Source organism: Eublepharis macularius, chromosome 1 (assembly GCF_028583425.1).
Source record: "Eublepharis macularius isolate TG4126 chromosome 1, MPM_Emac_v1.0, whole genome shotgun sequence".
Lineage (NCBI taxonomy): Eukaryota > Metazoa > Chordata > Lepidosauria > Squamata > Eublepharidae > Eublepharis > Eublepharis macularius.
The window spans coordinates 20,411,512-20,427,903 of record NC_072790.1 but is presented as its reverse complement, the minus strand read 5'-3'; the positions used below and the strand labels follow the sequence as shown (position 1 = coordinate 20,427,903).

Here is a 16,392-nt window from a genome sequence, read left to right as displayed (position 1 = left end):
GGCTGGGATGCAGGCCGTGGCGCGACGGTGCTTCCTGGGCTGCAGCCAACCGTCCGTCAGAGATGTTTGGGGAGGGCGGGGCGCGGGGGAGCAGCCATGCCCTGGACGTGCCTGTGGGGGAAAAAGACACGTGTGGGCTTTGCCTCGTTCCACTGGCAAGGCAAGCCCCACACTCCGCCATCCGGGGGGGGGGTTGCACATGGTCGAGGGCAGCAGCTGATGCCTGACGGTCTGGCGAGGATGCACTCAGCCTTGGGAAGCCTTTACCTTTATGGGAGGGAATGAGCTGGTCACAACAAACACCTGGCCACATGTGGTTTTCGAGGCGCCTGCCTCTGAGGCAGCCAGGGGCGGCCATGGTTGCCCCCCACCCCTGCTGGGCCTCACCCAAAGCGGCAAGTGAGCGGGTGGGTTCAGGTGAATGGGCGGTTTGCACTAATCTGCGGAATCCCCCCCCACCTCCTCCTCACCTGTCAGCGCTCCGTCGGTCATCACCAGGTGGGAGCGCCAGAGTCAGGGCACCTGCAAGGAAACGGGAGAGCATGCGGTTAATTTGCAAAGTGTCATTCCCTTCTGCCACGGAAGGGTTAGTTTGTTTGTGCTTAGTTAGAAGCAACTAGCATGCATGAGTCCAGTTAGCTGTTGAGTCATTCTTTCTATCACGGTAGAAAGAGAGTTAGGCAGACATTTGCACCTCTTCCCCTTTATGTGAAGTTCCCCCAGTTTTTCGCAAAGTCCCCCGAGTGCATTCTGCGCATGCCAACGTGAATGCCTTCAGCCCGTTTCGGTTTTCAAAGGGGCAATGCCACTCAGCAGACGGGCAGAGCCTCCGGCAGAGTGCTCACTTACCTGAGGGTTTTGCCCGGTGCTGGCCGGATGTTTTGTAGGGCGGGTTCTCAGATGATTGGGTGCAGAGAGGGGGGCTCGTCCACGCCGGGCGCGCATGCTGATTGGTCCCCGGGATAGTTCTCATCCTATGCTCCTTCGGGCCATAGGGGCGGGGCGGGGCGCTCAGAGAGGGGGCTGATTTTTCGCCGTTCCATGGACGCCTATGGGCTACGCCTTCTTTTTCCGTGGCGTAGCTTTTTTGCGCCGCTGTGGGCGTTCCCGCTTCTGGAGGAGCTTAGAGAGCGGACTAACTCTGACCCCGCCTTGCTCCCCGCCCCCCCTGCGTCGGCGTAGGGCTCTACGCCACTCCTGCGCCGCCGCCCGGGCGCCTGTGGCTTGCACCGGTGCTGGCCCGCCGGCGGGCCCGCCGGCGGGCCAGCGCCGCGTCCCAGCGCGGGCGGAGGGCCACTTACATGGGCGTACGGGCTAGATGCGCCCTCGCAGGCCTTAGTTCGGTTCCTGTTCACTTTCCCTGCCCTTCTTAGGATTGGGCTGCCCATCCTTAAAAAATTGCTCTTTTGAATTTGTGAGCCAGGCAATGGGCAAGAACAAAGCAAAAGGACAGAAACAGAAGAATGTATGCCATGTCACCAACAAAAACATCACGAAGGCAAAAAGTAAAGCAAAGCCGGTGACAACCAGTCTGAAAAAGATCAATATAGTGAATGATGAAAAGGTTAAGATGGTAAATAAGATATTTACAGACGTTCAGAAAGAAGTCAAGCAGTTATCCAAAGCCATTTCATCAGATCCACCAAAGAGGCATTTGATTCCAAAGCTGCTAGAAAGAGAACCAACTAATGTGGATGCTGCTGCCAACTTACTGTCTCAGTTGTAGTATTAAACATGTGTACTCCAATATCCCATTTCCTGGTACATCATCAATCAACACTTTTGTATACTTTTTATTTTAAAAATCTTGTTAATGTACAAACATTGGCACTCTTTTAATAAAATCTACAAATACAAAAAAAATTGCTCTTTTGATCCATTTGGTGCATAAATTCCCAGTATCAGCTGTCAGGTTCAGAATGCTGTGTTGTGCTACTTCGCTTAACCGACTCCATCTTTAATCCTTTCAGTGTTTAAGTGCTTTCTCCCCAGGTGCCAAGGTTCCCAGGCAGCTATCTCACAGAAGAGGATTGTTTTGGCTACCGACGTTCCACCAAGAACCGGCCTTGGGAACTTTCGCTATCCTGACTTCAAAGGGAATGTTTTGAGAACTATGGGGGGAGGTTGGGCCTTCTGTGATCTGTTACTTTGTACCTCATGCTTTGCTAGTCATTGGTAACAATGCATATGTACCAACCTGAATATTGCATTCAGGCCTGTGGACTATAATGATCTTTTTCTTCATTAAATGCTTTTTGGAAACAGTGGACTATTGTCTAATTGCAGAAGGCAGACTGGAGTAAGGATATTATCTAGCCACGATTCGGACATTTTGTTACCAATCACCTTTCCAATGCCTAAGCCGGATCAGACGGACTCCAAAGCTGTCCCAGTCAGGGATCCTTTGTTTGACCCGTATGCCTCTCCCGGCTCTCAAGGTTTGGAATCCCTTGAACCTGTACCGCGGGGAGACAGCTCCTCGGTTACAACGATTTATACCCTCGCTCCCAGCAACGCAGATACGCGGCCCAGAGCCACAGCCGCGCCACTCTTCAACTTGCCCACCCCGACGCAGTGGGGTGCAAGGCCAAGGGAAACGAGAGAGCGGAGGGCCAGCACAATGTTTACACAGCTACAATTGGATAGCCGGCGCAGTCTGGAATCCATACCCGAGCAAACCGGTGGCCGACCGTGGCTGTTTTGGAACAGGACGACCGAACAAACGGAATGGGAAACATACCGCCGTGGCGCCCTGAGTTGGGATTATGCGGAAGTCACCCCGTGGTCGGGGCAACAAGATGTAAGCGAGCACCAATGGGTGCAGCTCCAGAGCCGGACGATTGCCATTGACTCAGGGATCTCGGCAATCACTGGTCTGACGAAAGGAGTGTTAGCGGCGAGATCTCAAGAGGAACAAGGGTTAGAAACACCCTTGCCGTGGCAGCAGACGTTAACCATGGGACCGCCGCCCGAAACTATACCGACTTCACAGACGATGGGAGATGTGGGGTCCACGGAATTACGGGAGGAGGAAACTACGGATAGAGTACAGCTGTTGGAGAACAGACTCTTAAACATGGAAGAAAGTTCGGCGAATGCCGTCCACCTGCTGTCGGTGCTAGTGGCGGGAGACAGAGGTCGAGTTCCGCCAACTGGTCTACCTGACATCAGCCAAAGTTTGGCTTACCTGCAAAATCAGCTGTGGCCGCAACAGCCACCAGAGACGGGAGACGATGACTCGGTCACCGGGGAAGGACCCGGCCCAGATGATCCTTGCCCCGATCAATCGATTGTACCAGGAGATGTCGGCACCGGCGGGGGAGGTGGAGAGCCATGCCCAGAAGACCCTCGTCCCGATCGCCCTATAATTCCGACGGGCAATGGGAATGGAGGAGGTGGGGGAGAACCAGGATGACCGCTAGAGCCATCTTCCCCGGTCGTCCCACCACCCACAACTCAAGCGAATCAGCCCCCAAGCCTTCCGAGAGGAACCACACCACCGGTCATCCCAGGAGCGGACAGGCCTCTTCCGACGCCGGGGCCGCGAGGGGATACGGTTCCTCTTCAACCCATCTCTCCTCACCCACCTCCGTTGTGGCCAGCCCCCACTCCTCTTCAGCCAGCACCCAGGGGCCCACCGAGGGAGCGTCCGACACCTGCTCGGCCAACACCAGTACATCCGGCTCCAAGAGGACCCCAGCCAATCCCCCAGCCGATTCCGGGGGCGCCGGGGATTCCCCAGCCGATTCCGGGAGCGCCTCTGCCGCACCAACCTCCCCCCATAGTTCTCCTTTTCATTCTCCCCCACCTCCTCCTGGTTCCTACAGCGAGGAGCGGACAAGATCTTCCCATGGGATGGGTCAAACTGGACGCTACGTTTGATGGAGACCCTTCCAAATTGGGATTTTTCCTTGTGCAAGTGGTGCAATTTTTCAACCGATTGGGACATCTTTTCGGGAGTGAGGCCAGTCAAATAGAGCACCTGGGATCACGTCTCCAAGGTAAAGCTGCCGATTGGTATGTGGGATTGTATAACGTGGGGGCCCCCGAATTAGATACGCTCCAAGGGCTAGTGGATGCGATCCGAGCCCAGTATGAAGACCCCCTAGAAGAAACCAGGGCCAGAACGGAATTGCAAGCAATTAGGCAAGGCAGCATGTCGGCTAGAGACTATGCTACAAAATTCCGACAGCTCGCTGCCAAATGCCCAAGGTGCGAGGAGTCGACCAAGATTATTTTGTACAAACAAGGGTTGAATCCTAAACTGCTGGACCGAGCTCTCATGCAAGATAACCCTCCTACGCTGCTAGGGTGGATACAATTGACCTGCGAAGTTGAAAATCGTTTACTAGAAGTTCGTTTAGTGGAACAACACCAACAACCTCTGGGCCAAAGACGGTCCTCCACTCCCCTCCAGGGAAGCCGGGGGGCTGGATACGCTACTCGCGGAGCGTACTCATGGGATAGAGACGACCCCTCCGCAAATTCATCGATCTCAATCTTCAAAGGGGATTCATCTGCCCTGCTAGCAGCCCCCATGCCGCGCCGGTGCTCTTCGTCAAAAAGAAGGACGGGGGCTTAAGACTGTGCACCGACTTTCGGGGACTCAACGCCGTCTCCTCCAGCAACGCCTACCCCATCCCGCTCATCAGAGATCTACTCAACGTCGTGGCTCAAGGTAAGGTCTTTACGAAATTGGATTTAAAAGACGCTTACTTCCATGTCCGTATTCGTAAAGGGGATGAATGGAAAACCGCGTTTAACACACCCCTCGGCCAATATGAATATTTAGTTATGCCTTTTGGCCTGGCCGGGGCCCCATCGGTTTTCATGTCCATGATCAATGAAGTTCTGCACGAATTTCTATATAAAGGCGTTGTGGTGTACCTAGATGATGTGTTAATCTATTCGGAGACCGAAGAGGAACATGTGGACCTTGTAAAAAGGGTCTTAACCACTCTCATGGATAACAAACTGCCCATTAAGCTCTCAAAATGTGAGTTCCACAAAACAGAACTCACTTATTTAGGCTATTGTATTTCTCAGGAGGGCCTAAAAATGGATCCAGGCAAAATACAAGCCGTATTAAATTGGCAAACCCCCGCGACCCGCAAAGAACTGCAATCCTTTTTGGGCTTTGCCAACTTCTATAGAGAATTCATTGCAAATTTCGCTCAGATTACACTCCCCCTAACTGAACTATTAAAAACCAAAGACAAGGGGGACCAAGCCAAAAAGCCGAGCGCAAAACTGTCATGGACACCAGAATGCCAAACAGCGTTCAATCACCTTAAAACGCAGTTTGTCTCAGAACCCGTTCTCCAACACCCCGATGAAAACCGCCCCTTCATAGTGCAGGTCGACGCCAGCGACATGGCGATTGGGGGCGTGCTCCTACAGCGGGGGGCGGACGGACAGCCCAAACCCTGCGCCTTCCTTTCCAAAAAGTTTTCAGAGGCGGAAAGGAATTGGAATGTATGGGGAAAAGAGGCTTTTGCTGTAAAAGCAGCTCTCACTAACTGGAGACATTGGTTAGAAGGAGCCCGTCATCCGTTCGAAGTCTGGACGGACCATAAGAATCTAGAGGCCCTTCGCAGCCCTCGCAGGTTAAACGCCAAACAACTGAGATGGGCGGAATTTTTCTCCAAATTCAACTTCACATTAAACTTTCTCCCGGGCAAAACTAATTTCTTGGCAGACGCCCTATCGCGCATGCCCCAACACAAAAGCAAAAGGGAGGAGACAATTGACACAGTCTTTTCACCTACGCAATTAGGGGGCGTGGTGACCACTCGCAGCCGCACAAACCCCTCCCGTCAACCCGACCAGGGATGGAGAGAAAAGCTGAAAGCGGAAGTCGAAAAGGAGGGGGGGAGGCGCCCAAAGACAAGCTGCAACAGTCCACCCAAGGGGAATGGCTTTGGGGAGATCGCTTCTATGTACCCAAAAGTTTGCGAAAAGAAGTTTTACACCGTTGTCATGATGCCCCCACGGCGGGGCACTACGGGTACTTAAAAACGCTTCACTTAGTGCAACGCCAATTTTGGTGGCCGGGCATGCGCAAGGACATTTCCCAATATGTTGCATCTTGCCCCATTTGTCTCAGCGCCAAATCCCGAAAGGGAAAACCCCCAGGACTCTTGCAACCATTAGAAACGCCCAATCGACCGTGGGAAATAATCTCTATGGACTTTATCACTGACCTACCCCCCTCAAAGGGGCATAACTGTATTTTAGTCGTGGTTGATCTGTTTTCCAAGCAAGCTCATTTCATACCGTGCACCACACTTCCTTCCGCTAGAAAACTGGCTGATATTTTTATCAAAAATATTGTAAAAATACATTCTTTTCCATCAAAGGTGATCTCAGATTGCGGCGGACAATTCGTTGCCAACTTCTGGCGGGAGCTGTTACAACTGCTGGGCATTGAACAAGGTCTCAGTTCAAGCCATCACCCAGAAACAGACGGACAATCAGAAAAAACTAATCAGATATTAGAGCAATTTCTCCGTTGTTACATTAATTTCCAACAAGATAATTGGTTTGACTTGCTACCCCTGGCGGAATTCTCATATAATAACAGCGTCCATGCTTCCACGGGAGAAACTCCCTTCAAAGTCGTCTATGGCTTCCACTTCAAACCATTTCCGTTTGAAGCGCTCCCCCCTCCTACTACAGCTTCCAAAGACGTCACCGAATGGTGGGGGGAAGCAGCTCAACAATGGAATCAAATCAAAAAGCACCTCGACAAGGCCAAACAGGATTATAAAAAGTACGCCGACCGCCACCGTGCGGCGGAATGGGATTTACAACCAGGCGACCTTGTTTATCTTTCCACGAAGAATCTGAAAGTAACCCAAACCAGCCGCAAGCTCGCATTAAAGTACCTGGGACCTTTTCCTGTTCGCAAGGTAATCAACAAAGTGACTGTTGCATTAAATTTACCAAAGAATCTACGCCACGTACATGATACCTTCCATGTCAGTTTATTGAAGAAAGCCCCTCCTGCAGACCAGTGGCACACCCGTGCTCCTCCCATCCCTACATTAATCGATGATCAAACCCACTACGAAGTTCAACAAATATTAGACTCTAAAGTAAAACGTAATCAGTTGTTTTATCTCATCAGGTGGAAGGACTTTGACTCTGGGTTCGATGAGTGGGTGAATTCTGTACATGTACACGCTCCTAGACTAGTTAAATCCTTTCATTCTCGTTATCCACATAAACCTGGGGGGGAAGCATCTTAGAGGGGGCAGAATGTCAGGTTCAGAATGCTGTGTTGTGCTACTTCGCTTAACCGACTCCATCTTTAATCCTTTCAGTGTTTAAGTGCTTTCTCCCCAGGTGCCAAGGTTCCCAGGCAGCTATCTCACAGAAGAGGATTGTTTTGGCTACCGACGTTCCACCAAGAACCGGCCTTGGGAACTTTCGCTATCCTGACTTCAAAGGGAATGTTTTGAGAACTATGGGGGGAGGTTGGGCCTTCTGTGATCTGTTACTTTGTACCTCATGCTTTGCTAGTCATTGGTAACAATGCATATGTACCAACCTGAATATTGCATTCAGGCCTGTGGACTATAATGATCTTTTTCTTCATTAAATGCTTTTTGGAAACAGTGGACTATTGTCTAATTGCAGAAGGCAGACTGGAGTAAGGATATTATCTAGCCACGATTCTGACATCAGCGCCCTCTTAGCATTACACTGAAATTCTACCTTCTTGATCACGGCTATTAACTTAGGTTGCAATTCTTCTTTAACGTAAATCACAATTCTCTTTTTTTGCTTTGTTGCCGAAATAAACTGTTTTCCCAATTTCTTATTTAATAAATATTTTGCATCCTGATCTCTTATATGGGTTTCTTGTAAACAAATCAAATTACATTTTTGTTTGGCCAACCAATGATGTATTGCTTTTCGTTTAGAGGGAGAATTAAGTCCATTAACATTCCACAATAATAATTTGTACTCCATATTTAAGATTTACTTGTACTGGGAAGGTCCTTTTCATTGTCCTTCAAAAACACATTCATTGCATATTTTGTCTTGATCACGTGTCTCGCAGATTGAAATTCAAAACTCAAACCTTCAGGTAGCTCCCATCTATACCTAATATCTGCTGTCTTCAATTTCTGCGTCAAATCTCTCTATTTTTTCCGCTCCTGTAACACTTTCCTCGGTACTTCTTTCATTATCCGGATCCGTGTCCCATCAATCTCCAGTGGGGACTCAAAATGCTTTCTAATAATTTCTTCTTTCATTCTCTTTGTAGTTAACTGGACAATTATATCCCTCAGCAAATCCTTTTGCTGCGCATACTTTGAATTAACTCTATACATTATATCCAAATGCGCCAACACCTCTTCTTCCTTTTGGTCCAGAAATTCTGCTATTATTTCTGTAATTTGCTTCAGGGCCGATCCACCCATTTTCTCCTGAATGCCCCTAAAACTCAGTTGTTTTTCCGTTGCTTTACATTCCATCATCACCATTTTATCACAAACGCCCGTCATATCTGTTTTTAGTCCCTCTGTCTTCTTTTCTACATCTTGCACCTTTTGTTGTGTAACTTGTTGCTCCATTCTTAACTCATCCATTTCTTTCCTCATCTCCGCCGCTTCTGCTTTAATAGCTTCTCTAATTTCCTTCATTAAATTCTGTTGTAATTGCTTAACCATTTCTTGAGTCTCTTTATTGCCTTCTGTTACTTTTTTTATCAAGATTCTCAATGGCAATTTGCCAGTCCTTATCCTTATCTTTTTTCGAAGTCATTGGGCTTACCTTTGCACTCCACGAGTCTGCTCTCTTTCTTAACTCCATTTTCACTTTGTTACTCTTAGCTCACTTATTTAGCTTAAGTCCAATCGGTTCCAAAAGGTACAAACAAAATAAAAAAGTTTTTTCCCTTTTCCAAAATGCCGGGTGTCTTTTCTTTATTGTATAGTCAATGAGTCTGCCCTCATTCAAAATGGCAACTTACGCTTCTTTCTAGCTTCAAAATGTCGGGCGATCTTTCTCTATGGTAGTGACATCATATCTTCTCCTCTCTATGATCTAAATGGCGGGCTTTCCACTTCCTTTTCTCCACATTGTTTTCCTTCCGCCTCTTCCTGACCTGCCTCTTGCCACTCTATCTGTTCCTCACTGGTATTGTAGACAGATCTCTTCTCGCAAGCTTTCCACTGCTTCCCACGATCCTCCTCTTCGTGTCGCTATCTCCCCGACCACAAGTATGCAAAACAAATCTTCCTTTTCACTCTTTTTAGCTCTTTCCCAATTTAAAAGTCACACTTTAACACTCCACTTTGTTGTAAACACTCTCCGCTTTAGGTCTTTGTCTTTTAAACTCTTTAATTTCTGGCCTTTGCGTAACAATTGAGTCCGTTAGGGGAGGTAGTAATCTCTACTTCTCAAACTTCTCTTGGGTTGTACTCACTGTTTTCTTTGTTCAGCTCTACTTAAGTCCGTTGCTAGAACTTGAGGCACGACGGTCCTATGCCAATTAAATGGCTCCAAAGGCTGCTGCAGAGATATTAGCCGCCCTTCAACGAGGAGATCTCAAGGCTGGGGGGAGAGTCCTTAATTCAGAACCCCCCACCCGCCGAGATCAATCCCTCTTAGGACCACAAGCGTTCCTGCCTGATTTCCGACTGAAATCAGGGGGCTGTGGGTAGTCGAGGCACCTCACCAGCCAAAAAACAGCACCTCGGATGATCCAGCTCCCTGGGTCACGTCAGACCGCCATAATCCCCAAGCGGAAGTCTCCCATAAGCACTAGCTTTCTCAAGGGCAAAGAGAATGCTCCACCAGCTCATTTCAAACCGGATATGTTATATAATATTGCATATGTTTATTGAAGCTCATTGTAACTTTTTTGAAGCTGATGGAACCTCACATGGACTGAAGGAGATTTCTGTTCATTATCATCGTAAATGTTTATTGAAGCTCATTGAAATTCTTTGAAGCTAATGGGAGCTCATTTGGACTAAAAGAGATTTTTATTTAATATACACTGGACTGAGTGAGATACTATTTGGAAAAGTGTTTGTTTGAAATCAATAGAAAACGGTTGATACTGTGTATTTATATGTAGATGTATTGTAATGTTTGTATTTAACTATTTAACTATTCTGAACACTTAGTATTTTGAATACATTGGATTCACTTTCGTATGACAGAGAGTTTTTGGTTTGTCAAACTGTGTGTACAGCCTGAGAGAAGATCTGAGTGACTGTGTCTATGAAAAGTAACTTTAAGAACAAATAACACTCTTTTGAAACCATCAAGCTTAAGAAATAATATGAAACTGATACGCTTATTGTAAAAATAAACGTTTATTTTGTTTTTTTTCCAACCCAGAGTATCTGTTATTCCCATATCCCATTCCTTTTCTCAGGGCCACATAGTACCACAAAGGAGCCTGACACTTGGGTACATTATAAAAGGGGAAATTTAAATTATTTTGGAATATAATTCCTGGTGGCACCAATCTATCCAGAGAGTGTAAAAGAAGAAAAGAGTTAAAGGCAAAATCTATCTGAGAGAAAGAAAGGGGTCATAACAGAGGCCATCTTGAAAACCCAAACCGTGACCCATAAAGGTCTCAACTGGTAAACTCCATAAACAGCAGAACTAAGAGAAAAAGTCTCTGTGTGCTTTTTGTTTCCAGAGATGGTTGTGACCATGGTGTTGATGATAAGTCTTGCTGCTGTGCTGCAACAATCTGCAGGACAGGTAAGTCTGTCAACTTTGGTAGAGTTCTATTGTTTTAATCAATGGGATTTTTAAACGTGTGAGTAGAATTATACTGTGAGTAGAATTATGCTTCACGCTTTCAGATATTAGAGTTTAGTCATCCTAATCACCAAATGGATTAGACTGCTGTAATCCTGAATGCACTATCAGGGAAGAAAACTCCCACTCAGCTTGCCAAGTGCTGCACAAAATGACTCCTGCCAGCACCTCATTTGACCATGGAATGGATCAAGTTTACATAGCTGTCACAGGTCCAAATCCAATTGATTCTGATGAGGAGATCCCCACGCCCAGCTTTAATCTACCACTATCAATGAGGCTTGCCATTTGTTCGCTGGCAGTAAGAAATCTTCCAGTGCCATTCTTAAGCCCCACACTCAGGGCCAAGCTACAAGTGACGAATTACACTTGAATGGCAAGTGAACAGACTCACGTGTATTCCTCCCTGTGATCGAGTGGAGTGCAAGTGGAGCGCAAGTGAACAGGGAGGAGTACACGAGAGTCTGTTCACTTGCCATTCAGGTGTAATTCGTCACTTGTATCTTGGCCTTCAGTAATTTGAGGAACAGAAGCAAAATGGGGGAGGTACTGTCAATGGTGACATTTCAGGAATTTCCCCTGGTCTCTATGGCTTTTACCAAAGAGATTAGCGGAAATTACTTCAGCATTACCTGGAAGTGATCTCATCTCCTCCTGAAACTCCACCCTCCAGGCACTGAAATCTCCTGGCATTTGGCAGTGCAAGGCTGGGAACCCTAATAGCATCCCTACCTAACACATATAGGGTTTCCCTTCTCTGACACCAGTGCATTAAAATGTGTGTGTGTCTTTTAAAAGACTCTTCTTTAAGAGTCCTGCTCCTAATTTCCATGGACATAAGGGATGCCTTGAAATCTCAAGTGATTAGAATAATTCAGATCCATGCAGGTATCGCCCTGTCTTCAAAATGTACCTCAGTAAACATGAGCTAAGTTCAGTTTCTATGTGGGGCAGAGGGACCGCAATAACACTAATTTATCCAACTCCCTTCCTTAGTACAGATCCTTTTAGTCATATTTCTTTATTTAGCACATTTTTATCTTACTTTTCTCACCAATTGAAACCCAAAGCAGCTTTAAAAATATACCTTTTAATAAATGTAAACAAATTTATATAATAACTCAATATCAAAAATAAAATGTACACAGAACTTCCTCGGTTCATGACTACCAGGTTAATCTAACAGACCATGGGATAAAAGCCCTTCAGCATGCATCCCTGGCCATTCCCAGGAGTCTGATACCTGCAGCAGGAAAGAAAGAGACAGTAATCCAGGATCTCCAACACGGTGCTCGTGGGCACCATGGCACCCACAGACACTTCCTGGTGCCTGCCAAGTGTTTTAAAAGTGGGAGGTTCCGAGTGAGCTTTTTTCCAGTAGGGGCTTCTGATTATCCACTAGAGATCTGATGGGCTATGCATAGGAGTGCCAAGTCCCACAGGGGGCAGGGGAAATGGGATAGTTATCTCCACCTACTTACAAAGCACACATGAGCTCCTACACCTACTTGTTGCGTGATGTAGAAGCTACAGGTCACACTGGGGGACAATTCACTAAAAAAATCACCACCAAACTTTGGAAGTGATTTCTAGTGAATTTTATTTGTTTGTTTACATTATTTATAGTCTGCCTTTCTCACTGAGACTCAAGGCAGATTACATAGTTTAAGTCAGTACAGTCAATTTCAAAGACATTTCAATAAACAGTATAATGGGGTATATAAATGCAAATTTGTAAAGGTTAAAATCCAGCAGAGTTGCAGAAATGCTGAAACAGAGCATAAGCAATTCTAAGGCTGACATAATAAACAACATAGAAATTACACGGTTGGACCGTACTTACTGTAACAGACAGTACATAGTAGTAAAGTCTACAGTCCCTATCCCTTGCCCCCAGCACAACCCATAGCTTCCATGTCCTGCCAGAAAAGGACATCATCTTCCTAGTGCAACAAGAATGCACACAGACACTTTTTGTGTGTGCCTCCTCCCCAGATGCCTCCCCCCTGGCCAAGAGAGTAGAGGGGGGGTAGTGGCTGAGGCAGGGGATCCCCCGCCCTCAGCTGGGGGATGGGAACCCTAGCTGTGCAGATTTTTAAGAAGTCTTTTTGGTGTCAGCTGCCACCATAACACAAAGATCTTCACAGTGTAAATGCAGGTGCATGCAAGAAAATATTTTAAAACAACGTATTTATTGTTAAAAGACATCCTGTTAAATAGAGCTTCTGCCTGAAATGTTGAGAGCTTCCTCCCACACATTGTGTGGCTGGCTTTGCCTCCTGCAGCTGCAGTTTTGTAGACAGAATTCCAGTGTTACAATTCCTAAATTGACCCCAGGCTCAAAACAGTTGGGGACCCCAGCCTAGATGTTTCAAGCTGGCAGCCATCTTTGCATAGGTCTCATGTCCCCCCCCCCCCAGCCTATCTTGGTGGGTTGAGAGAGGAACCCTCCTCCCCTTTTCAACAGTGGAAAAGCTGCTTGGATGCAACCCATTGGTTTAAAAAAGAGAACACATGTAGTTAAGCAAAAATTGTTTAACAACTACTGAGCAAAGAAGGATCTGCTGCAGCCCTAACAGAATGGCACCTTAAGATTTGCCCATTCCCCCGCCCCGCCCCCGGACGCTGGAAACTTCAGCAGCCTTCCTTAAAATAAATGGTACATAACCCATTGAATATCCACAGGTTTCAGTAGCTGAGGAGGGAATTTATTGCCATTGCAGTATCCTTCTGAAGTGCATGTGACTAAGAAGATGATGAAATCTAACTTTGTTCCATGGTCAGCTCTTCTTCCTACATTGTGAGAAGGTTCTTAGATCGCATTCTTCCCATTCGTCATCTTTGTTTTTGAAAATCCTACTAAGAGTTTTTCCGCCTCATGTGGACTACAGTTCTAAGAGAGCAAAATAAATAAAATTGTATCACATGCCTTTGGGGGGGTGGGGAATGGCATTGCCGAAATACGTTATAACCACAGAATCATAAGTAAGATACATATTTACAGGGTGCACTCTCATTTTAGCAACCTGACTTTGCTTCATTGTCAACCCATCATGCGGATCAGCAAGAGGAGATTGTTAAAACACACAATGACTTCCGGAAAAATGTGAATCCACAGGCCACAAACATGCTGAAGATGGTAAGATGGAAGACAGATGGATTTGATTCTCTCCCTTGCCACTGCATTAAAAGACACCTTAATTATACTTTCTTTTTGTATAGTCTAGGAAAAGTTTCTGCTTTGGGGCATTTGTGGCTGACCAACATGGAATTATCCATTGCCAGTGACATCTGCAAGGCTTCACAAATGGTTGCTGTGGCAAGTGCTCCTCCACGCTCCGGCAAGCATCCCTTCCCTCATCTCTGATAGGAGTGAATGAGTTGATGATGACAAGGATTGGGCAAGCTTTAAAGTTTGGCCACTTTTGTTGGGTGGATGAGCTGACACTGAAAAGTTGCGGAGATATCGGAAGCAAGGGAAGCAGCCCTGCAGGGGAAAGCCCATCCAGTTATCTTTGCTCACCCACATTAGTTTGTATTTCTAAAGAAAAATGAAGGTGGTGGAAGGAGGCTGGAATGTTCAGATGTTTTTGAAAGCAGCTCCCCATACAACGCATGACAGCGATTGTTCAACCTGAACAAGAAGCTGAAGTAACAGTTGATGGGTCCATTGACACATGCTGAAGCCTCACTCTCTGCTTCTAGGAAACATTTGCTCTGCATCTTTTCCCAAGTAAGATGCTGAAGAAGGTTATTCAAGCTAGGGCTACATTTACAGCACCAAGATTTTTCATATCTTGTTTGGAGTTTCTAGCACCCAAAAAGCAGTGTGAACCGAGAGAGCCTTAAGTTTGGGTCCCGGGGCTTTGATTTGGCATCTTTGATTAAAGGACCTCAACAGGAGTTGAGGAAGACCCTCCTGTGCCCCAGGCCCCAGACAGCTGTTACCAGCTGTTGTGCTGGTAGGCACTGTGGCTCATTGGTAGAGCATCTGCTTGGCATGCAGGAGGTCTCCGGTTCAATCCCTGGCATTTCCAGCTAAAAGGATCTGGCAGGAAGTGATATGAAAGCTCTCTGCCTGAGACTTTGGAGAGCCTCTACCAGCCTCAGCAGACAATATTGAACTAGATGGCCCAGTGATGTGACTCACTACTAGTCCTGTTCGCACATTACAGTGAGCGCACGTCCAGCCTGCAAGTACATGACTACATCTGTTTGTAAGAAAAAGCCAGCGCTTATGGATTTGCCAAATGAAACTGGAGATTCATAGCTGAATAAATGTGGGAGGAAAGGTGGCATGGTATAGCTTGATCTTGTCAGATCTCAGAAGCTGAGCAGGGTTGCGACTTGGGGCCAAAATAGACGTGCAGTTTTTTAAAGAGTTGTGTCTGGGGAACCCAAACCCAACTCAAGTTTCCATAGCCAAATAGCAGTTAAAAAGTAAATGGGATGTAAACAAATAAGGAAGAGCCTCCGCAGGGGGAGGAGGGGCTCCTCCCTTCCCCCCGCCCCAAGCTGTTTCCTGGTGTCAAAATAACACAGGGGGAGGCAGTTTCTCCTGCTCCACCTGCACAGAATATTCCATGTGGAACTAGAAAATGCAGGGGAAAACCTCCCTCCCCTGCTATTCTGAGATGGGGGAAAGGGAGGAGCCCCTTTTCCCCCCGCAGAGGCATCCTGAGGCCATTTAGGGTCTCCTTTATTTTTAACAGCTACGCCACAAAGCTGCTGGGTAGCTGCAGGGAACTTGAGTTGGGTCTGGAGAACCCAGGCCCAATTCTTCAAAAACTTGCGTGTCTAGCTTGGCCCTTGGATGGGAGACCCCCAAGAAAGACTGGGGTTGCTCTGCAGAGGAAGGCAATGGCAAGCCACCTCTGCTTCTCACTTGCCTTGAAAGCCCCTTGCTGAGGACGCCATGAGTTGGTTGCACCTTGATGGGGCATACATGAGTAGGTTACGTCACAAGTTCACCTGTAAATGTGTGGAATGTAGCTTGAGAATTATTCAACTCATGCATATAAAGAAATACGAAGTGGACACTGTACACAGATTATATGTGCATTCACTGCAAGTTGAGAACAGGGCTACCAATATAAGGTAATTTCATGCATTCATACACTAACAACCCTTGCTATGCTGAGATCTCCCAGAACAGCCTTTGGGCAAGCTATTTTATGCAATGAACAACCTCATAAATTATTTTGCGCTGACGGAGAAGATAAGGGTCACAAAGAATGTTGTCCATTAAGAAAGTGGTGTATATTAACAAAGTAGCTGGCATAGAGACAGAGGCTTTTCTGTAACATGCAAGCATTTCCCATCAATGGTGAGGGATGCTGTCCAGTCATAAGCTTGTTACATAAGAAATGGCTGAGGTATCAGTCATGCAAATTCACTTTAAGCAAGCGAGACTAATTCTAATCGAAGGCAGAAGGGATTAAGGGGCAAAGAAGGTTCAAAACGTAATGATATGCCTCTTTGTGTAATATTCCCTTGGACAAATAAACCTCACACCGTTGCTTCCTTGTTTTTGCCTTCAGCACTGAGGAAGAAGCCCTCATCTGGGTAGCCCAGGGGAGCCTGGTCTCACCAGAT

The 16,392-nt window shown here is 46.9% G+C and overlaps 3 protein-coding genes across 5 annotated transcripts in view; all 3 read left to right on the top strand.

The window, feature by feature from the left end:
* LOC129331892 (serotriflin-like) overlaps positions 1-16,392 on the top strand; it is a 63,542-nt gene that overhangs the window by 33,138 nt on the left and 14,012 nt on the right. For all 3 annotated transcript variants that reach the window (XM_054982660.1, XM_054982742.1, XM_054982583.1), the window contains 2 exons: positions 10,673-10,737; positions 13,820-13,936. In XM_054982660.1, the coding sequence (XP_054838635.1) occupies positions 10,675-10,737; positions 13,820-13,936 (180 nt within the window). In that variant the 5' untranslated portion in view covers positions 10,673-10,674. The remainder of the gene's footprint in view (positions 1-10,672; positions 10,738-13,819; positions 13,937-16,392) is intronic.
* LOC129332048 (ribosomal biogenesis factor-like) lies at positions 1,269-10,357 on the top strand. Its single transcript, XM_054982861.1, has one exon. It carries the CDS (start codon positions 1,427-1,429, stop codon positions 1,724-1,726), a length of 300 nt encoding a protein of 99 aa, XP_054838836.1. The 5' UTR covers positions 1,269-1,426; the 3' UTR covers positions 1,727-10,357.
* Positions 2,249-10,357, top strand: LOC129331833 (uncharacterized). The gene is made up of 2 exons (XM_054982452.1): positions 2,249-4,678; positions 6,360-10,357. The coding sequence occupies exon 1, from the start codon at positions 2,249-2,251 to the stop codon at positions 3,413-3,415; it is 1,167 nt and encodes a 388-aa protein (XP_054838427.1). The 3' UTR covers positions 3,416-4,678; positions 6,360-10,357.